Raw genomic sequence first — 22,453 nt, 5'->3', positions numbered from 1 at the left:
TCAACCAAAGGCAATCAACCACACCCTAGGCCACCTCAACCTCTCTCACCACCAAGGAAATACAACAACTGAATAGTAAGAGAACCCATACAAGTGACACTGAACCCTTACAAGGGACACAAAACCCCACACATACACTTAGTAGAAGAACAGAAGAATTATCACCCCACCCCACGCACCATCCCCCATCCCCCTCTTGCCCCAACCTAATACTGCACGCAATACTAATGTCTCACAACAAATGATCTGTAGAAAACACAACCTGAATAAAGAGACAATGAATGTATTTTTGTAAACTAAGAAATCTTTAGAAATAATAATATAAACACATTCTTTGCTTCAACATTTTTTATTTTATGGGGGAAAGCAGAAATCCTCTTTATGAATGGTTTCATTGCAACAATTGCAACAGAGGTAAAATAATGTTGGGATAGTTCTTCTAAAATATTCTTGAAAACCATCTTTTCAAACATCTTTTAATTTGTATAACAAGTTTAGAAATATAAACTGCAGATTATAGTTCTTGTATTTTAAATACTCATGAATTATTCTTCCAGTTTTATGAAACCTGAGAACAGTTCAATCACTTAAAAAAGAAACAGGATACCTGAACCTAGTTTCCACAAAAGGAAAAAGGCAGGTGTCCTTTGTAAGTGAATGTACTCCTCTCCTTGTCAGGAAAGCAGCATACAGTGGTGGGAAACAGACTAGATCACCTAATATGCTTTTGATTTGGGTGGAAGTGAAATAATCTACTTCCATACCTTCTGCTGCTTCTACTGAGGTTAAAAATGGAGCAGAAAGATTTGCACAAGTTGTGAAGGAAACGGTCAGGTGGCAGAAAAGAGGTACCGTATATTGGGCTAAGCTAGCACCTCCAAACTTGTACAGCTTTCTGGAACAATTTTATACATGACATTCCATAGAGAAGAAGATGAAGAATTTGTTCCCACCATATTTTAATGTTCTCAGTTTTGAGCACTGAAGACTATTCTAAAATTTCATGAGATGGTGGAAAGATGTGCTTCAGAACACTCAGGGAACAGATCAATTGCTGGAGTCCTATGTTTGAAAACTGAAGCGACCATTTCAATTAAGCTAGTGGGATTTTACTTACATCTTGATCCTTAGCATAGCAGTAGATGTCAGTGGAACCTGTTTTTTCATGTAATGACACTGATTAGTTGAGCCCTTTTATACACATGTGACTTCATGCAAGCTGTAAATGTTTTATACATTTAAATGTATATCCTAACCTTCACTATGTAGACTTAAGGAGGGCTACTTATAGCCTGAACCAACAAATAAGCCACATTGTGCACAACAACTCCAAGGCTCTAATCCTAACCACACTTCCCCAGGAATAAGCCCCATGAGCCCAGGGGTGCTATCTTTTAGGGGCCGAGCCCTTTTGCTCTCCCCCCCCCCCATATTTTTTCGTAGGGGGACACCTGCATACTGTTTTTTTTCTAGACCAAGGACAAAGCTCACATATAATCAGACTTGAGATCCACCTTTACTCCACAGGTGGTGGTAACCCAAAGTCCACAGTCAAAACCCACAGTTTATACTGTATATTTCTTTCTTTTCCATTCTTCTTCTTCCGAGTAGAAAAAGGCCTACCATAATATAATATTTTTCAGAAAATAAATGTGATTGGTCCCTCTGTTTACACACACAGTCAAACGGAAACAAAAATGTTATTTATCTTTATCTTTACAAGACATTTTTAGAGGCAGAAGGGGAAGTAAGTGGGAGTAAAGATTGAAGGAGGAGAGAAAACTTGAATGTTATAATTGTGAAACATTTTCATTTTTATAGTGAGGAGTGTTTTATAAACTTACCACATCCTTGGGAGGAGGCTCCACTTCCTTTTTAATTTTTTTACCCATTCTAAAAACAAACAAAAAAGCAGATGATGAACAGACAAGCAATGTTGAGTGGACACAGTTTACACAGGGTTTCAACCATAATTCAGTAGACTTCATGGAATGATTGTTACTGGAGTGAGGAATGATTCTTAGATTTACTTTATCTGCTGACTGCAAGCTGTTAGCAAAAGCCTTTTATCTCTTGGCCATCCTGATGTAATCCATGGCTCTAGCAGTTGCTAAAGCAGTAGCAGCTCAATTTCACTTGCTTCAAAAAGCTCTTATAATGCCACTCACTAGCTCTTAAGGATGCTTTCAAACTTCAGAAATAACCAGATTTTGGTTGTAATAAGTGAGACCATTTTCTGCACTTACTGGAGTTTAAAAAGTTTGGCTTTATTTTCAGATGCATTTTAAGGCACACACATGTACATTTACGGAAGTTTGCTAGCAATTTTTGCATTCACACAGCTGTATCATTTACACATACTAATGGTGCATCCCCCTTCATGGATCACTGCCTTGCCGTGGCAAAGGGGCTTGAATAACTCGGAGAAGCTATGAGCTATGCCGTGCAGGGCCACCCAAGATGGACAGGTCATAGTGGAGAGTTTTGGCCAAATGTGATCCACCTGGAGCAGGAACCGGCAAGCCACTCCAGTATCCCTGCCAAGAAAACTCCATAGACAAAGACAACAGGCATATAAAAGTTATGATGCTGGAAGATGAGCCCCTCAGGTCGGAAGGCGTCCAACATGCTACTGAGGAAGAGCGGAGGACAAGTAGATTCAGAGCTGATGAAGCAGCTGGGCCAAAGCCAAAAGGACGCTCAGTTGCAGATATGCCTAGAAGCGAAAGGAAAGTCCAATGCTGTAAAGAAAAATATTGCATAGGAACCTGGAATGTAAGAACCATGAACCTTGGTAAGTTGGATGTGGTCAAAAATGAGATGGCAAGAATAAATATTGACATCCTGGGCATCAGTGAACTAAAATGGACAGGAATGGGTGAATTCAGTTCGGATGACCATCACATCTACTACTGTGGGCAAGAATCCTCTAAAAGAAATGGAGTGGCCCTCATAGTGAACAAAAGAGTGGCAAAAGCTGTACTGGGATGCAATCTCAAAAATGATAGAATGATCTCGATACGGATCCAAGGCAGACCTTTTAACATCACAGTAATCCAAATTTATGCACCAACCACTGGTGCTGAAGAAACTGAAATTGACCAATTTTATGAAGACTTACAAGACCTTATAGAAGTGACACCAAAGAAGGACGTTCTTCTCATTATAGGGGATTGGAATGCTAAAGTAGGGAGTCAAGAGATAAAAGGAACAACTGGCAAGTTTGGCCTTGGAGTTCAAAACGAAGCAGGGCAAAGGCTAATAGAGTTCTGCCAAGAGAACAAGCTGGTCATCACAAACACTCTTTTCCAACAACACAAGAGACGACTCTACACATGGACATCACCAGATGGGCAGCATCGAAATCAGATTGATTATATTCTCTGCAGTCAAAGATGGAGAAGCTCTATACAGTCAGCAAAAACAAGACCTGGAGCTGACTGTGGCTCAGATCATCAGCTTCTTATAGCAAAATTCAAGCTTAAACTGAAGAAAGTAGGAAAATCCACTGGGCCAGTAAGATACAATCTAAGTCAAATCCCTTATGAATACACAGTGGAAGTGAGGAACAGGTTTAAGGATTTAGATTTGGTGGACAGAGTGCCTGAAGAACTATGGATGGAGGCTCATAACATTATACAAGAGGCAGCAACTAAAACCATCCCAATGAAAAGGAAATGCAAAAAAGCAAAGTGGCTGTCCAATGAGGCCTTACAAATAGCGGGGGAGAGAAGGCAAGCAAAATGCGAGGGAGATAGTGAAAGATACAGGAAATTGAATGCAGATTTCCAAAAAATAGCAAGGAGAGACAAGAAGGCCTTTTTAAACGAGCAATGCAAAGAAATAGAGGAAAACAATAGAATGGGAAAAACCAGAGATCTGTTCAAGAAAATTGGAGATATGAAAGGAACATTTCGTACAAAGATTTCCATAATAAAAGACAAAAGTGGAAAGGACCTAACAGAAGCAGAAGACATCAAGAAGAGGTGGCAAGAATACACAGAGGAACTATACCAGAAAGAAATGGATGTCTCGTATACCCCAGGTAGTGTGGTTGATGACCTTGAGCCAGACATCCTGGAGAGTGAAGTCAAATGGGCCTTAGAAAGCACTGCTAATAACAAGGCCAGTGGAATTGATGATATTCCAGCTGAACTATTTAAAATTTTAAAAGATGATGCTGTTAAGGTGCTACACTCAATATGCCAGCAAATTTGGAAAACTCAGCAGTGGCCAGAGGATTGGAGAAGATCAGTCTACATCCCAATCCCAAAGAAGGGAAGTGCCAAAGAATGCTCCAACTACCGCACAATTGCACTCATTTCACACGCTAGCAAGGTTATGCTTAAAATTCTACAAGGCAGGCTTAAGCAGTATGTGGTCCGAGAACTCCCAGAAGTTCAAGCTGGATTTAGAAGAGGCAGAGGAACCAGAGACCAAATTGCAAACATGTGCTGGATTATGGAAAAAGCTAGAGAGTTCCAGAAAGACATCTACTTCTGCTTCATTGACTATGCAAAAGCCTTTGACTGTGTCGACCACAGCAAACTATGGCAAGTTCTTAAAGAAATGGGAGTGCCTGATCACCTCATCTGTCTCCTGAGAAATCTCTATGTGGGACAAGAAGCTACAGTTAGAACTGGATATGGAACAACTGATTGGTTCAAAATTGGGAAAGGAGTACGACAAGGCTGTATATTGTCCCCCTGCTTATTTAACTTATATGCAGAATTCATCATGCGAAAGGCTAGGCTGGATGAATCCCAAGTCAGAATTAAGATCGCCGGAAGAAATATCAACAACCTCAGATATGCAGATGACACAACCTTGATGGCAGAAAGTGAGGAGGAATTAAAGAACCTTTTAATGAGGGTGAAAGAGGAGAGCGCAAAATATGGTCTGAAGCTTAACATCAAAAAAACGAAGATCATGGCCACTGGTCCCATCACCTCCTGGCAAATAGAAGGAGAAGAAATGGAGGCAGTAAGAGATTTTACTTTCTTGGGCTCCACGATCACTGCAGATGGTGACAGCAGTCACGAAATTAAAAGACGACTGCTCCTTGGGTGAAAGGCGATGGCAAACCTAGACAGCATCTTAAAAAGCAGAGACATCACCTTACCAACAAAGGTCCGTATAGTTAAAGCCATGGTTTTCCCAGTAGTGATGTATGGAAGTGAGAGCTGGACCATAAAGAAGGCTGATTGCCGAAGAATTGATGCTTTTGAATTATGGTGCTGGAGGAGACTCTTGAGAGTCCCATGGACTGCAAGAAGATCAAACGTATCCATTCTCAAGGAAATCAGCCCTGAGTGCTCACTGGAAGGATAGATCGTGAAGCTGAGGCTCCAATACTTTGGCCACCTCATGAGAAGAGAAGACTCCCTGGAAAAGACCCTGATGTTGGGAAAGATGGAGGGCACAAGGAGAAGGGGACGAAAGGACGAGATGGTTGGACAGTGTTCTCGAAGCTACAAACATGAGTCTGACCAAACTGTGGGAGGCAGTGGAAGACAGGAGTGCCTGGCGTGCTCTGGTCCATGGGGTCATGAAGAGTTGGACACGACTAAACGACTAAACAACAACAACAACAACGGTGCATTTGGCCAACACTAATCAAATCTTTTCATATGTGTTTAGTGGAAAAATAAAAAAGGGGATGGGTATTTATAGCATAGCCCAAAGCAGATGAGGCCAGAATGCCAGCAATTATAATGTATATTTATATTAGATCTCAGCTAGAATATAAAGTACACAAAAATTCAATCAGACGAAGACCCATGAACATGACATACAACTCTAGTTATAATTGGAATCTGTGGTTGCAATTTATAAGCTGACTTCACAATGTGTACTATTATGAAGTGTAACCACTAAAACTCAGCAGGAGGTCTGTCAATTCTCAGTACAATATACAAGTCAGCACAGCAATGACATAAAGACAGATGGGAGCTTAGGAAACAGAGTGACTGCTATAAAAAAGGCTTCAATTGAAATCATTGGTTCTGCATAGGAATATACTTTCAGCTTTTCTCTACAACTAAGCTCAGCAGCGTGCCAAAATTAGAAACGTATACAATGATAGCTTCTTGAAAAAAAGTTTAGATTGATAAATGTAATCGCGATTCACTTCTGCAATCCTTGTGCATGGAACATTTTACAAGGGAGAGATGGGTTTCCCAAGCCTGTGTTACAAGGCTGAAGGAGTGTGTTTAATTTTCCTCTGTTAATTCTCCTCTATAAAAGCCGTACATAAACACACACATGGTCATTTGAACACATACACACAGACTCCAAAACACAGAGCATGTATAACTGCAGAGGAAACACTGGAAAGGAGGGCTTGTCAGTGGAACTTTGACAGGAGAGCACGGGACGAGTTAAACCTATCCGTTTGCCAATTTTCGCTTGCAAGTGCCTTCTCCTTATCCCTAAATTAATGTTAATGTTTCTGTTTGAGCAGAATACGTTTGCCAGGATAGTATGTAGTTTTGCCCAAACCAACATAGCTAATCCATATATATGCCTGCTATATATACAGTAGATGTATTAATTTAATACCTTCACTTTCTTTTCTCTGCAAATTAAAATATACAGGCTTCCCACAGAAAACTGATTACCATTTTTATTTGATTTTCCCTGTGATCCTAAGCACTGGCTCAACCTGATAGCACCAACTTCAAGTTTGCCTACCCACTTAAATGTATCACACATATGTAGCTGAAAAGCATAATTCTGCGTGGAAGGAGAGTGGGGCAGGGAGAACTTTGTACAATTATATAAGAAGCACTTATTTAAATATGGAATTGATTCTCTAGAGCTGTTGACCCTGTGCTCTCATTTACACCTGTGCTAACTGAAGATCTAACCTCACCGTCTTGAACTTATGTGAGGTTTTGCTCTATACAAGGTATAACTACACAAGCTCAGTGGTGGGGCTGGAGAATCAAATTTTCACCTTGGGATTTCATTTAGTGTGTTTTGAATTATATAATTTCCCTGCTTTGGTACATCTAAACTACACCCCCCCACCCGCACCCCCTCTCCCAGTTCAATAATAACATAAAAATGCACTAAGATTTGCAGAAAAAAATAGTGCTATGAAGCAACTATTTGTTTTCAGGAACTTAATTACCTTTTTTACCCCACCGCCTATAACCAGGATCCAAGTCAATTGTCTTCTTTTCCTTGCTAGTTCACTGGATTTGTTCTATCCTCTGAAACCTAAAGCAACACAGGACAAGAAATACTTTCATTTATTGGCAGCTAAAAAATGGGCATGTTATAATTAAGTGGAATTATTTCTGTTAATCACACAAATGTACACAGATGTTGAAAAATTATGAACTAGGAGTACTTTCCTCCTCAGTTATGCAAATTCCCAGTTAATTAGCATCATGATTGTATTGCTGATTATTTAGTCATTGTGCAGGCTTCTGTCTTTAGCAGAAACTTCCTGCAACAAATTTGACTACTTCTTGGCCTCATCCTTTTACCAGCTGTGTTTACATGACCAAGGCAAATCATATTTAATGTGCAGCAACAGAATCTATTCCAAACCTAACTTCTGCACTACACACATATATTCCTAACTGAACGAAGAGGAATAGGAGGAGAACAGTATCCTCTTTTAGTGGTATATATAAACGGTGGCAAAAGGCGTTTCCGTGCGCTCTGGTTTCCGTCACGGTGTTCTGTTGCACCAGAAGCAGTCTAGTCCTGCTGGCCATATGACCTGGAAAGCTGTCTGTGGACAACATAAGTTTTAACAATGCTTATGTCCAGCAGGGTAAATTCACATCAGAGAGTTGTAGCGTAGGAGAAGGAGACAAAACAATGCCACAGTCCACTCTCCATTCCATAAACATGATTAAGGCAGGGGCGGAGGAAGGGGTGCGGTAGGGGCAGGTTGCCCTGGGTGTCACCACTGAGGAGGGTGACAAAATGCCGGGCAGCACCGCAGGGCATGCAGCACGCCCGAGCCATGCGTCTCTCCTGGAAGAGACACGGTGGCTTCGGTGCACGCAGGCTCCGCACTGTCCATACGGTCCGCCCGCTGCCTCCCCCCCAGCTGTAGGGCAGCTGAGTGGGAGGAGACAGGCAGACTCCAGAGGCCCCGTGGTGCGCCCCGCCCCAGGCGCCCAAGCGGCTTCCTCTTGTCGCTGGATTAAGGGAGTGAGAATATTACGAATGCATTGGTATGTAGTCTTATATATTGTCTGGGTCTTCGGTTCATTAAAAGTAATCATGCATGACATGATATGAATGAGTAGCATGCTAGTACAGAGAATGCATTTGCTCCCACTTTGCTCCTCCCTCTGTACAACCAGGTAAACAAACCAGAAATGAATATGACTGCTGAATCTGGGATTTTCATCAGTTGTTCTTGATCAAGACAAAATCATAAACCAATTTTAAACAGGGATTTGTTGTTGGTTTGCCAATTCTGGTTTGTTTAAGAGTAATAAACCAGATTCCTGGGATCAAAAACCACTCAAAACTTTCCACTTACATGTGCTCATGCAAAGGGAGGAATAAAGAGAGAGTGAAGGGGCTGCCTATACCAGCACAGTACTCATTTACATTGTGGATTATTAAGCCATAACTCATGGCCTATCGTGTGCAAACACACACAGTCACTAGAAGATCCTGTCCCTAGCTGAAAACTCCAAAACCGAGTCTTCTAAGCTATTTCAGAAAGCAAACATTTTCACTGTGTGATGCAGTACTAAATATAGTTGTTACTCGTTCATGAAATAAAATTAATGAAGACAGATGACAACATTTGGCTCCATTAATTTAACTTTGTTTAGGATAAAATTTGTAAGGGTTCGTGAGGCAGAATCCAGATTTCTAGTGGATGTGACACTAGTAAACCACAGGGATAACACAAGCTGTGACAAACAATCTGAATGGAAAAATGATGTGTGAGATTTCCGATGTCTTGCTGAGATGCACAGCAAAATCCTTCTTCCCAAGAGGGAAAGACTTTAAGAAAAAGCGCTTTAATATAAACCTAAAATAAATAGAACATGGCAGCTATTCAATCACTTGCTTTAAATTAACAGCAGGGCAATTTTATGAAAAAGATGAGGGGGGCTGTCTTAAAAGCAAATCATATTAAAGGGTCACATAAACTAAAGAGCTTCTTAAAGAAGTGTCACTGTAATTAGATTAAGCCCTGCTTTCCATCTCTAAACCCAAAAATATATGGATGTTCCAGTTGTGTTATTTAATTCATGTTTGCTGCAGAAACAAGCAGAAAGATACCTATTTCAGGTGCCGTTGAAAAGCAGGGTAATGCAACCACTCACGTGTAACACTTAGTTGGTTTAAACTCTAATAGATACTTGCTTGATTAAAATAAAAACTCACCCCCAGTGTTAGGTAACATGGAATTATATTTTGATGTTGTTAAATCAATAAATACGACTAGGAAGTAGCTGTTTTCACTCCTACTCCTTTCATCAAAGTGCAAGTCCATTGCTTCAAATCTCTAACAAGAAAGCTTCCCACCTGGTTGCTACATTTATCATCAGAACTCTTAAGACCCCTTCCTTAACACCAGTTAAGTGTATCTCCTGAAGAGTTAGAGGGATATCAAAGTTGTCCAACACACAAGAGGAGTAAATTAATCAAAAGATATCAACTATGGAAGAATACTTGGACTTGTTATTAAGGCCCATCTAACTTCTGTCAATAACATTAACAGGGATTGGACCCAGACAGAACTCAGTCAGAGCATAGGACAGCCACACTCCAGCTAAAATCTTTTCTGTGAACAGAGTGCCTTGCGGATCACTATCTGAGTGCCAGCGTGTATAAGGAACAATGAAGCACAATGGGTGAATAATAACTTTTCGGTCTGATTGGCAACTGCCTTGTCAATCCTAATTGATTAGGCATTAGCAACCACCTAATTAAGGGAAAGGGACGTGGGTGGCGCTGTGGGTTAAACCACAGAGCCTAGGACTTGCTGATCAGAAGGTGGGCAGTTCGAATCCCCGCAATGGGGTGAACTCCCGTTGCTCGCTCCCTGATCCTGCCAACCTAGCAGTTCGAAAGCACGTCAAAGTGCAAGTATGATAAATAGGTACTGCTCCGGCAGGGAAGGTAAACGGCGTTTCCGTGTGCTGCTCTGCTTCACCAGAAGCAACTTAATCATGCTGGCCACAGCTGTCTGCAGACAAACGCCAGCTCCCTCGGCCTACAGAGCGAGAGGAGCACGCAACCCCAGAGTCATCTGCGATTGGTCAGGGGTACCTTTACCTTTAATTAAGATTATGAGAAGATTTCATCCCCTATTACAACTGCCTCTCCTTTTCCTTCCTCTGTTCATGTCCACTGTTGTATTTAGTTTTTAAGCTCTTTAGGACTGAGATCTGGCTTCTTGTACCTGGCACCTTACAGAGCAAAACATCAATGACAGTAGACAAGTACACACATGTATATATTTGATACTATTCTGACAGATGCAAGGAAAAGGTAAAGGTAAAGGTAAAGGTACCCCTGCCCGAACGGGCCAGTCTTGACAGACTCTGGGGTTTGTGCGCCCATCTCACATCTATTGGCCGGGGGCCAGCGCTGTCCGGAGACACTTCCGGGTCACGTGGCCAGCGTGACAAAGCTGCATCTGGCGAGCCAGCGCAGCACACGGAACGCCGTTTACCTTCCCGCTGGTAAGCGGTACCTATTTATCTACTTGCACCCGGGGGTGCTTTCGAACTGCTAGGTTGGCAGGCGCTGGGACCGAGCAGCGGGAGCGCACCCCGCCGCGGGGATTCGAACCGCCGACCTTTCGATCGGCAAGCCCTAGGCGCTGAGGCTTTAGCCCACAGCGCCTGCTAACATGGAAGGTTCTGGTAACCAAAGCAGTGGTGGTCTTTGTTTACTCAGGCCTATGGCACAGCATATATTTTATATGTAAAAGATCCCATTTCAAGCCCTTCTTGTCTTGGGTTAAAATGATATCAGATTGCAGGATGGCAAAATACTTTTCTGTGCCTTGGAAAGTCTCTACTAATCAGAGTCGGCAGTGTTGAGTTAGATGGAGCATTGGTCAATTTCAGCATAAAGCAGTTCTCATTGTTTAGTCTCTTTCTTCCTCCACCCCTTCAAGCTTGACAACAGGTAGCTTAAAACAACTGTTCAAATAATTAATTAACGTTCATGAATAAACTCTGAGAGCTACTCCAACAGATGCGGCATCCGTACCCAAGCAGTCACTCCTGTGCCAGTCCACATTACTAATGCCTAACCTGCAGCACTCTTATTTTAAAACCTGTCTTTCCTGCCCTGGACACCCTTTTCAAATGCAGGGCAGCCTTGAGTGTCACGAAATTGTAACACAACTGACCTCAACTGATTTGTTAGGAACTGGAAAAATGTACACTTCAGAAATGAATTACTTTCTAAATCCTCTGAAATCCTCCTCCGTAAGTCGGTATATTCCTTGCTTCTTTCCTCATATAGTTTTGGCTAAGCTGCTCTTCATTAAAGCAAGGCTCATTATGCAGCTACAGTGGAGATGTTCCCAGAGAGACAGAACTATCCCTACCTACAATGTTGGCAGGGAGAATATTAGCTCTCAAATATGGAAAAGGGAAATACATATATGATAATAAAGAGCAAAGCAAGTAAAGCACAAAATCCTCAGATGTGGCACAGTGAGCCTAGTGAAGTCAAGAAAAAAACCTAGTTGAGCTGCCCAAAGTATAATCAAAATTGATCAAAGCTCATGTGGTCCCACTCATTCTTCCCCAGTGGCAGGTTTTGGTTTTTGTTTTAAATGGGATTAGGGTCAAATGGGATGTGGAGATACAGGATCAAAGAAGTAGAGAAGTGGAAGAGTCAATCCCTCTCACAGGGAACTCAGAATTGTAGCTCTGGGAAGGAAATAGGGGCTGTCCAAACAACTGTCCGAATCCTCAACAACAGCTCCAAGAATTCTTTGTGGGAAGCCATGGCTGTTCAAAATGGTACCATAGTGCTTTAAATGTGTCCAAAATGTGGAAAAAAATCACCTCCCTGCTCATCTCTGTCCTGCCAGAACAAGCAGAGTTGCTGCTTCTGTGTTCAGTTGCACTCATACTTCTGTGAAACCATGGCTGGGATTGGGCTAAGCAGTTATTTGAAATATATTAAATAAAATCATAGAATTGTGGAGTTGGAAGGTACCTCAATGGTCATCTAGTCCACCCCCCTGCAATGCAAGAATCTGCAGGTGGCCCGTATGGGGATTGAACCTGCAGCTTGTCATTAATAGCACCATGCTCTAACTAGCTGAGCTAACTGAAAATAAAGGTAAAGGTACCCCTGCCAGTACGGGCCAGTCTTGACAGACTCTAGGGTTGTGCGCTCATCTCACTCTAGAGGCTGGGAGCCAGCGCTGTCCGCAGACACTTCCGGGTCACGTGGCCAGCGTGACAAAGCTGCATCTGGCGAGCCAGCGCAGCACACAGAAACGCTGTTTACCTTCAGAAACGCCGTTTACCTTCCCGCTAGTAAGCGGTCCCTATTTATCTACTTGCACCCGGGGGTGCTTTCGAACTGCTAGGTTGGCAGGCGCTGGGACCGAGCGACGGGAGCGCACCCCGCCGCGGGGATTCGAACCGCCGACCTTTCGATCGGCAAGTCCTAGGCGCTGAGGCTTTTACCCACAGCGCTACCCGCGTCCCCCTAACTGAAAATAGTCCATTCTAATTCTTCAGTTTTTATTTTTTTCTTGACTTCATGCTTTTACATTGCCCTAAGATTTGTATGAGTGTGTGTGTGTGTGTGTGTGTGTGTTCCACTTGGGTATTATTTTCATGTGGAGCGGTATATAAGTTCTGAAACAAACACAAAACATTTGAATACTTGCAAAAAGGAAACTTTTCTTTAAAAAAGCAATTTCTTTCTTTCTCTCTTTCTTTCTTTCTTCCTCCCTCCCCCTCCCCCTCTCTCACACAGGGGAAACGCCTTTTCTGGAAGCGTATGCACGTTGTTGTGACACGTGTGTGCGTGAATCTCTAAACGCAATGAATACCCCCATCCCGTTTAAAATCAATTTTTCTTCATATGCTTGCTTTTTTTTCTTTTTCAAAATTAATAAAACAGTTGCTAGTAAAACCCAGAGGATTCATCAACTGTTACCCGGGAACAAACACGCGTCCTTTTCCTTGCCTTAGACGGCTTCCCAGCCCAGCCTTGGCCCGGAAAGTCTCACCAGTTCAGCGAGATCTGTACACTACTGTTTACACGGGTAGCTGCGTTCCCAAGAACCCACAACGCCTGTCCCCTCGCTCTTTTCCTAACGCGTCCGGCTTCTCCCGTTGCTAGGTTACACCACCAGGCGAGAGACTTCAGCGCATGCGTAACAGGAGCTTCCCGGGCCCGTAAAGTATAGGCGGGAGGAAAGCAGAGCCTGCTGTAGCTAGTCATAGACTTGCTCAAGTAGACTAGCACACCACTTACAGATTCCGGGTTCGCTTTGAACGCCATCTTTATTTCCGCAGGGGCGGGACTAAAAGCGTCTCATAGAAATCAATGAGAGGGGCAGGAATTTAACGTGCGCCTTCTCTCCACCATTCCAACAAAACGTGACAGCAATGACAATTCTAGTACCCTTTCCAACTCAGGTCTTAGGTATGGGTTTTTATTTTTATTTTAACTTTGAAACATTTAAAAGCACAACAATCTTCACTCAAATTTTCAGATTAAGATTGCTTTTACGTGCGTGAATGAATGTATATGCATGGCTTTTAATTGTTACCCGTTCTGGTATTGCTTTTTGGTTTTGTTTTCCACCGAAGATCGAGGTGGAAGTGTTTCAAATAAATAAACAAACTGAGCCCTGGATTTTCTACTGGGACGTGTGAGTTTAGTAGGCTGATCGTTTTATTTATTTATACCCCTCCTTTTCCCTGACAGCGACTTATATTTACAGCAACCCGTAAATGTGTGTGTATGGGAGATTTTTGGTTGGAAATCTAAACCAATCTCATCCTCAGCCGTCGCAGAATAATTGAATCGTAATTTTAAAGACCTTATCTCTATGTAGTCAGTGTGTTGCTGATCATGATGACGACACCGATGACGACGACGCATGCGCAGTTACTAGCAGGGATCGGGGTTTTTGAAAGCTTCTCAGAAGGAGGAGCCTCTGCTCCTCCGTCCGCCTTATTTTCTTGGAAACCCTTTTCGTTATCTCACGCCTACGCCACATTACAGAGGTGGTGTACAAGAGACATACGATCCAGTGTTAGTTCCTAAAACACCCACATTCCCTCTGGTACAAAATAACGCAGTTCCCATTCGGAACACACAAACACATACTGCATTTTAATTTGTATATATGCGTGTGTGCATTTTAACCGCACCTTCCATAATGTGTGCTTTCCTACACTTAGTCACACAGCTGTGAGCTCAAGATTAAACTGCCCAGTTACAAATACCATCATGGACAGCAATAATGTGGATGCACTGCTGAATATCACAGAACAAACGTGAGCAGAATAAATCCACCACTAAAGTAGAATACACCAAACCATAAACTTTATCCATATTCTATTTCCTCATAATCTTCCATACAGACATGGGACTCAACATCTTTCTTTTGAGAATTTGAACACTGTGACTAAAGTCCCCTTCCACCATAATGGCCTTCACTCCCTTTAGCTACTCTTCAGGAACAGACTGGCCCACCTTCGAAAGTGGGAGTGAGAAGAACCACCATCATTCTCTGTAAAATAAAACCAGTGCTTTTTTCTTTAAAAAACTGTTTAGGGATACTCTCATTTTGACCCAAGAAAACCACCATTTTATAGTGCAAATTGGGAAAAATAAATACAGTAAATGGACAAAAGTACAAAGATTCAAAAAATGTTTAGGGGTATGCATACCTCTGTATCCCCCCAGAAAAAAAGCACTGAATAAAACCTTAATAAGATTGTCCCCTGCCCCCTGTGGAGCTAATGAGAGTTTGCCTTCACCACTCCATAAACACAACAGAAAGGTCAGAACACGATTAAAAACATTTGTATTCTGCCCTTCCTCCAACTTGCTCAGACACTATATGTGGCAATTATCCCAATTAATTTACGACAATTTTGCAACATAAGAACATGCCATTGGTCCATCTAGGGTTGGGAACCTGTGGCCCTGCGTACATTTGCTGAACTACAGTGCTCATCATCCCTGACCATTGGCCATACTGGCTGGGGCTGATAGGAGTTGGAGTCCAACATAGTCATAGTTCCTCATCCATTGTCTACACTTACTGGCAGCAGTTCTGCAAATGGGACATTTCTAGTCCTACCTGGAGATGCCAGATTGAACCTGGGACAGTCTGCATGCAAAGCAGATAGCTATTACCAAGTGACAGCCGTTCCCCTCTTAGCTGTGGCCCTTCTCCTTGTTCAAGGTAGGTTAGGATGTTTGTGCTACTGGCCCAAGATCACCCAATAAGCCTCTTAGCCTGAAACCAGATCTCCTTTGTTCAAGTCCAACAGATGCAGCTTTAGGGGAGCACAACTTGTTCAATTGCACTGGGTGCAGAGCCTCAGGGGTGCCACAGAGGGCATCTCAGCTGTGATGTAGACTGGAAGGTGATGGATGGGGGCTGAATTTTGGCGTCGCACAGGGTGCCACTGAAATTTGAGACTCCAAGGTCCACCACTGAGTCTGACACCAGTGCTAACTATCAAACTGGGTGAAATTATCCCAGAAGTTCACATGCATATTGAGGCATTTTGTAACTGAAGTGCAGGAGGAATTGACGATTCTACTGATCTGAAAGGTGTGATTACATCCAGGGTAATAATTTGTAGGAGCTAATTGGAAAACTGGAGTAATGTAGTCATAAGAATATGGTCTCAGGACATTGGAATATTGGTCTCTTTCTACAGTGGTACCTCGGGTTAAGAACTTAATTCGTTCTGGAGGCCCATTCTTAACCTGAAACTGTTCTTAATCTGAGGTACCACTTTAGCTAATGGGGCCTCCCGTGCCGCCGCCGCACGATTTCTGTTCTCATCCTGAAGCAAAGTTCTTAACCCGAGGTACTATTTCTGGGTTAGCTGAGTCTGTAACCTGAAGCGTCTGTAACCTGAAGCGTCTGTAACCCGAGGTTACAGACTGTATTGGCAGGTGATATGCATACTCTGCACTGGGAATATTTGCTTCCATTCATGATTTAATTGTGGACCTGTCACTCATCTCTATTTGTTCATTGTTGCCAATATAAACATTATTCTCATGGGACTATTAGCAAATTGGTATTTGGAATGAACTTTTTAGCCTTCTTTTATCAGAGAGCTTTGCTGTTCAAATTCCTCCTGTGAGAATCTCTTTCTCCACCTTTCTTTCAAATAAGTAAAACAACACATACACACACATTGTTTTATGAAATAGTCAGCCAACCCCCCTCCCACAAAGGATCTATTAGCTTTGTGAAAGAAAACATCCTGGTCCTCATCTCATTCTGCACTGACTATTCAGAACTTGAGTTTCATCTAATGCTATGAACAAATGAATAGCATTTGGCAGTGTGTACTGTGGCAAAGGGATTCATGGCATTTTTCTATTCAAATGTCATGGACAGGTTGGAGGCAGAGGAATGGTGGGAGGAACCAGCTGGGGAACCACCAAGGGAAGAAGGCTCAGAGCCTGGGGAGTGGTGGTGGGACAACAATGAGGGGTCACACAGAGAAAAGAGAGAAGACTGGGAAGAGGAGGTGTCAGAAGCTGAAGATGTAACAGGGCTTAGTGAGCTGGAAGAATCTGTGGCAGAGAGCAGTCCAGAACCAGAAGCTGAAGCAGGAGAGTAGGTGGCAGAGATGAATCAGGCTGATGAAAGAGTCATGAGGATCTCCCTCACCTGCTTCAACAAGCTCCTCTCAACCCTTCTCTCCCAGAACCAGAAGAGGCATGAAAAGGGCAGAGAAGAGATTAGCGATGTGCAAACACAATCTCTGATTGCTTGGGAAGAAACCCTGGAGAGGAAGGAGCTTAGGCAGCTGTGGGGAGAGGGTACCTTCAGCCTCAACAACTGCTTCATGGAAGCTAGACCTACTGGAGATGAGTTGCTGGGCTTATTAGGTGTGATTTACTGCTGGCTAGCTGCTGACATCAAACAATATACAGTACTAGCTTTACCAACAAGAGCACGACTATTTTTGTCACATATATTATGTGCATACAGCACTACCACCATGCCGCTGGTTGCAAATCCATTATTTATTTCCAATATACTCAGTTTTAATCACATACACCAGTGGTGGGAAATCTTTTTCAGACCAAGGGCCACATTGCCTTCTGGGCAGACTTCTGGCAGCCAAATTCCAGCAGAGGGCAGAGCCAGAGACTAGGTGGGAAAACGATTGGAAAATCTACCTTTATACATTGAACTAGTTTCTATACAGACTCATACACACATCTGTATTCAGGCAAGCAAGAGACATTATCAAATTTAGAAAACACATTCCAGGCAGGCAAAAACACCCGTGGAGGGTGCAAAGGTGAGCAAGAGGAGAGAAGGTGTGGCTGAAGAGAAGGTGTAGCCTAAGGAGAGTCCTCAAGACCAGCCAGAGAGGACTGGACCCTAGAGGGGCACTTTTGGCCTCCAGTCCTGAGCTTCCCTGTCCTTGATTTATATCCTGCTTTTTCATTTAAACGATAATCAAAGCAACTGACAAAAACAATGTAATATTATAATATTAATAGAATAGAATAGAATAGAATAGAATAGAATAGAATAGAATAGAATAGAATCTTTGGAACTCCCAGCCTGTTGAGATCAAGCAGGCACAATCACTGTACTCTTTTTGGTGCCTGCTGAAAACATTCTTGTTTAGACAAGCCAACCCAGATGCTTAGAAAGCTGAGGTAATTTGAATCTGTTTTAATATTTTAACTTCTGTATGTTTTAAAGTATGGTTGTGATTTTTTAAAATTGATTTTATTGTTTTATCTTTTTGTAAACCTCTTTGAAGTTCTTCACAATCAAGCAGTGTATAAATTTTATAAAATAAATCAATAAAATAAGGTAACAAGAAGAAATAAAACCTCAGTGTTAAATCCTCATGCTGGGAGAAGTACTGGCAGAGTTCACTTCTTCTGAGCTGCTTCCCACTTTGAAAATGTCAAAAATCAAATTAAACCCAAGAGCATTAGGTGGGGTGATCACCAGATCAGTTTATAAAACTATAAGGGTGGCTTTCACTGGAAACATAGCAAAGGTTTTCCAGTTGAGATGAAATTGTTATGAAAATGTTTTCTGAAATATAATCACGTTTTTGTTTGGAGTATAAATAACTTTATTTCATTTACTATGCAGTCCATATTATAGGCAACAAATAAAGTAATACTATATCTTCTTGGGTGACATAAATGTTACCATTTTCAAAAAGGTTTTCAGCATTCGTATTGTGGTTTCTCCTTCAGTGATATTTAAAGCCAGTCTTTCTGTTTGTTTAAGCCTTTTGAAGTAATTTATTTTTGGAGTGTCTTCTTGGATCATCACTGTGTGCTGTTCAACGACACAGCAAACCAGTATTTGAGCAGAAATTCCTGTTTTATGCAAACATGGAATGTGACTAGAATGGTGACCCTACTAGAGCATGTTTGATAGTGTGAGTTCTCTACAGTGGCGTAGCGTGGGTTGTCAGCACCCGGGGCAAGGCAAGTAATTTGCGCCCCCTAACCCGTGGATTTGCGCCCCCTAACCCTAACCCCCAGATGTTGCGGCCGGTGCGGCCGGCCCCCCCTGCACCCCCCACGCTACGCCACTGGTTCTCTAAAATTATTCTCAGAATGCCACTCGCTGATTACTCTATTTTTCGTAGGGGCCCACTGGCACTAAGGCAACTAAGAACCAGTGGCCAACTCCAGGGCTGCTTTTCCTTGCCCATTGAAGCACTTTGGCTCCTCTACTTGGTTCCTTGAAGCGTTGCAATGACTAAATTTGGGGATGCAGACATAATTTTGTTTCTCCAGTGTCCCTGAGGCTGCATTTCCACTGTTGGTTTTGTTGTAAGCACTTTTGGCTTTATGTTGTTGTTGTTGTTTAGTCGTTTCGTTGTGTCCGACTCTTCGTGATCCCATGGACCAGAGCACACCAGGCAATCCTGTCTTCCACTGCCTCCTGCAGTTTGGTCAAACTCATGCTATTATATGCCTGTTGTCTTTGTCCATGGAGTTTTCTTGGCAGGGATACTGCCAAGTATCCTGCCGGTTCCTGCTCCAGGTGGATCACATTTGGCCAAAACTCTCCACTATGACCTGTCCATCTTGGGTGGCCCTGCACAGCATAGCTCATAGCTTCTCTGAGTTATTCAAGCCCCTTTGCCACAGCAAGGCAGTGATCCATGACCACTGCCTTGGTTTTATACATCCCCCCAACTCCTCGTTCCTTTTTCCACATCTCAGGATACATCCGTCCCATCCCACCCCGCAATCCTCATAATATAATGGTTTTCAACTGATGTGCCGCAGTGCCCTGGGGCGCCTTGAATGATGGTGAAGGGAGCCAAGAACAGGACCAATCTCTGTAGCTCCTTCTTTCCTTCCCATCTCTTAATAGATACTGTAGATTAGATTGTGTAGATTAATAGAAGTGGCCACTTATGGTGGAAGCAAGGGTTGTGTCATCTGCAAAGCGTGCCTGATGGGAAATGTAGTTCCCGAGCCCTGCCTCCACCTTGGAGGGGGCTGCACTGTCCGCAGACAGGCCAAAGGTGAGCCTCAGAAAGTGTTGGTCAAGGGAGCTGTGGACTCAGAAAGGTTGTAAACCTATTGTTTAACCAGCTTCCTCAACCTCAGCCCTCCAGATGTTTTGAGACTACAATTCCCGTCATCCCTGACCGCTGGTCCTGCTAGCTAGGGATCATGGGAGTTGTAGGCCAAAAACATCTGGAGGGCCGAGGTTGAGGAAGCCTGGTTTAGGAGTTGGTACTAGGTGCCGCAGGTGAAAGCAGCTATTGGTTACTATTGCTTTGACACTCCCCCCCCCCCAAGGATCAAAGCCTCTCCCCTGAACTGAAGGGACCTTTCCTGAAACAGAAGGATTCCTTCCACTCACAGAAGAGTTTACTCTGCACACAACCCAATGTGGAACTTTATTTTCTTGTTTTTGTGTGCAAAACAAAGCATGTAATTTAAAGTTACATATAATTGGTTAGAAGAAGCATTACCATGACTGCCAAAAATCCTTTCCCGATTTATCGAGCCCCCACTCATGTGAGACAAATCAAGTGTGAGTTTTCAGAAAGTTTGTAATCCATAATTATTTGGAACAGCATCTTTCATCTTCATCTTGCAAAGGCATTTAAAAGCAACATGGATTTGTTCATCAAAGCCCCACACATTTGAAAGATTTAAAGCTTCAGAAAAAATTGTGTACTTTTCTGGTTCCTGAAATAATCTTTCCAAATGCACAGAAAGCACCCTGCTGAAGAAGACATTTTTCATTTCCTGAATGATCAGTCCTGGCGTTATTATTTGCCAGATTGCATACTTGAAAGAAGACTTGCTCACATTACTTTTTCCAGAGGCATCAATCACTTTATGTTTATGATCAGCTATGAGTTATGAATATGATCTGCTGGCATATTGTACAAAGATTTCCTCATTCACCTTGCTTGATATAATAACCCTGAAAGGATTGGTAATAAATAACTTTTTTCCCCTGTTGACTTGTGTAAGAACAAACGTACAACTCGTCATCAAGATTATTACTTCACTGAAACAACCAATATCATTTTTCTTCCCACAAAAATATTCAGTTTTAAATTTAACCCTTGTTTAGCCATTGTTTTAATTGTACCTTAAGAATAAGAGTCTCGAACACTAAGAATTATATTGGGTTGTGATTCCATTGGAATCACTGAATGAGCTAGATGGCCTGACTCAGTACAGTGGTATCTCAGGTTAAGTACTTAATTTGTTCCGGAGATCCGTACTTAAGCTGAAACTGTTCTTAACCTGAAGCACCACTTTAGCTAATGGGGCCTCCCGCTGCTGCCGTGCCACCAGAGCCCGATTTCTGTTCTTATCCTGAAGCAAAGTTCTTAACCCAAGGTACTATTTCTGGGTTAGCGGAGTCTGTAACCTGAAGCGTCTGTAACCCGAGGTACCACTGTATAAAGCAGCTTCCTATTTTCTTACTCAGCAGGTGAGGCTTCAGTTAACAACACAAAAAGAGCCAGCTGGATCAGGCCAATGGCCCATCTAGTCCAGTATCCTGCTCTCACTGTAGCCAACCAGATACTCATGAGCCATTCCAGGCAAGCTGATTTTTGGATGCTTTGGAGTCACATGGTAAAGTGTTTCCATGCAAGTGCACATTGTAACACACACACAATTGGTTCTGCAATATCATGTGACCATCTGCAAAGTGGATCCACTCTGTCCAAATCATAGGAAGAACATCTGAGTCTTTGGAAGCAATAACAAAAAAGCAGAGCTGCAGTAAAAAAGTTATACGCATTCAAGCAAAAAGGCACCAAATAGCATCTGGTCTAATGACAAAATTGTGCAGGGACTAATATCCTTTGTGACCAACAAAAGAAGACTGCTAGCTCCCTGTTCCACAGCAAGAAGAGGAACCCCATTTAAGCTTTCTTCTTGCCAAGCAGCCAGGGGCCAGTGTCTCACAAATATGATAAAAACCATGCTTTACTGTACTAATGTATGTGTGGGAAAAAATGTATGTGTGATTTATGCTTCTTTTTGTAAGTGGAGCCCATTACAAGCAGCTGAAGTAAACAAAGTGCTTGGGTTGTGTGCCGTTACGCCTTAATCTCCTTCTAAATTATATTGCTCATTTTTAAAATGTGCACTCATAAGCTCTAGAAAGTGTTGCTTATATGCATTTTTGCTGCTGATAATCAAGCTGATGTGTGTGCTTAAGAGAACCTTGGCTTAACCCTCTATATAATTGGCTATTATTGGAAGCCAGTTGAGATGATTACTAGGGTTTGTGGTTTTTTTCCATCTAGATTGTGCCAGAATCCAAAAAACAGCAGGTAGTCATACACATTATGCTTTCCTTCTTCTATTTTGTGTGTGTTGTTACAAAAGCCTAATTGGATCAAGTATGGGTCATGCGTTGGATCTTTTATTTCTAAATATGTAAAATAACACCCCTCTTCATCTAAATGCCTGTCCTTGGTTTGCTGACGCTATCTGTTCCATATTTCATAACTGGCTGGAATCACCTTTTTTTGGGGAAGGAAAAGAATTGGGTGGAGGAGAGGGATGAGTAAGTGTTAGTGCAGGGATGGGGAAGATGTGGCCCTACAGATGTTTTTGGACTCCCATCTCTCATTATCCCCAAATAGCTTGGTCTATAGTCAGGAAGGGACGCAGGTGGTGCTGTGGGTTAAACCACAGAGCCTAGGACTTGCCGATCAGAAGGCTGGTGGTTCGAATCCCCGCGACGGGGTGAGCTCCCGTTGCTTGGTCCCTGCTCCTG

General features: G+C 42.6%; 2 protein-coding genes across 19 annotated transcripts in view; one reads left to right on the top strand and one right to left on the bottom strand.

The window, feature by feature from the left end:
• Positions 1-13,471, bottom strand: part of ARMC3 (armadillo repeat containing 3) — a 67,283-nt gene extending 53,812 nt beyond the window's left edge. Inside the window, exons 1-4 of one of the 14 annotated variants that reach the window (XM_081163196.1) lie at positions 13,112-13,466; positions 11,357-11,553; positions 7,136-7,224; positions 1,845-1,893 (exon numbers count right to left, since the gene is read on the bottom strand). In XM_081163196.1, coding sequence (XP_081019322.1) covers positions 1,845-1,892 — 48 coding nt within the window. In that variant the 5' untranslated portion in view covers position 1,893; positions 7,136-7,224; positions 11,357-11,553; positions 13,112-13,466. Of the gene's footprint in view, positions 1-1,117; positions 1,156-1,844; positions 1,894-7,135; positions 7,225-11,356; positions 11,558-13,111 lie in introns of all 14 variants that reach the window. The other 13 variants (XM_081163194.1, XM_081163198.1, XM_081163195.1 and 10 more) reach the window with 13 other exon arrangements.
• The window catches only part of PIP4K2A (phosphatidylinositol-5-phosphate 4-kinase type 2 alpha), a 190,582-nt gene that overhangs the window by 84,448 nt on the left and 83,681 nt on the right, over positions 1-22,453 (top strand). The gene's annotated exons all lie outside the window — the stretch shown is intronic.

This window comes from Podarcis bocagei (assembly GCF_964188305.1).
Source record: "Podarcis bocagei genome assembly, chromosome: 12".
Lineage (NCBI taxonomy): Eukaryota > Metazoa > Chordata > Lepidosauria > Squamata > Lacertidae > Podarcis > Podarcis bocagei.
The sequence above is the reverse complement of the archived record's forward strand: the minus strand, read 5'-3'. Positions and strand labels throughout refer to the sequence as shown.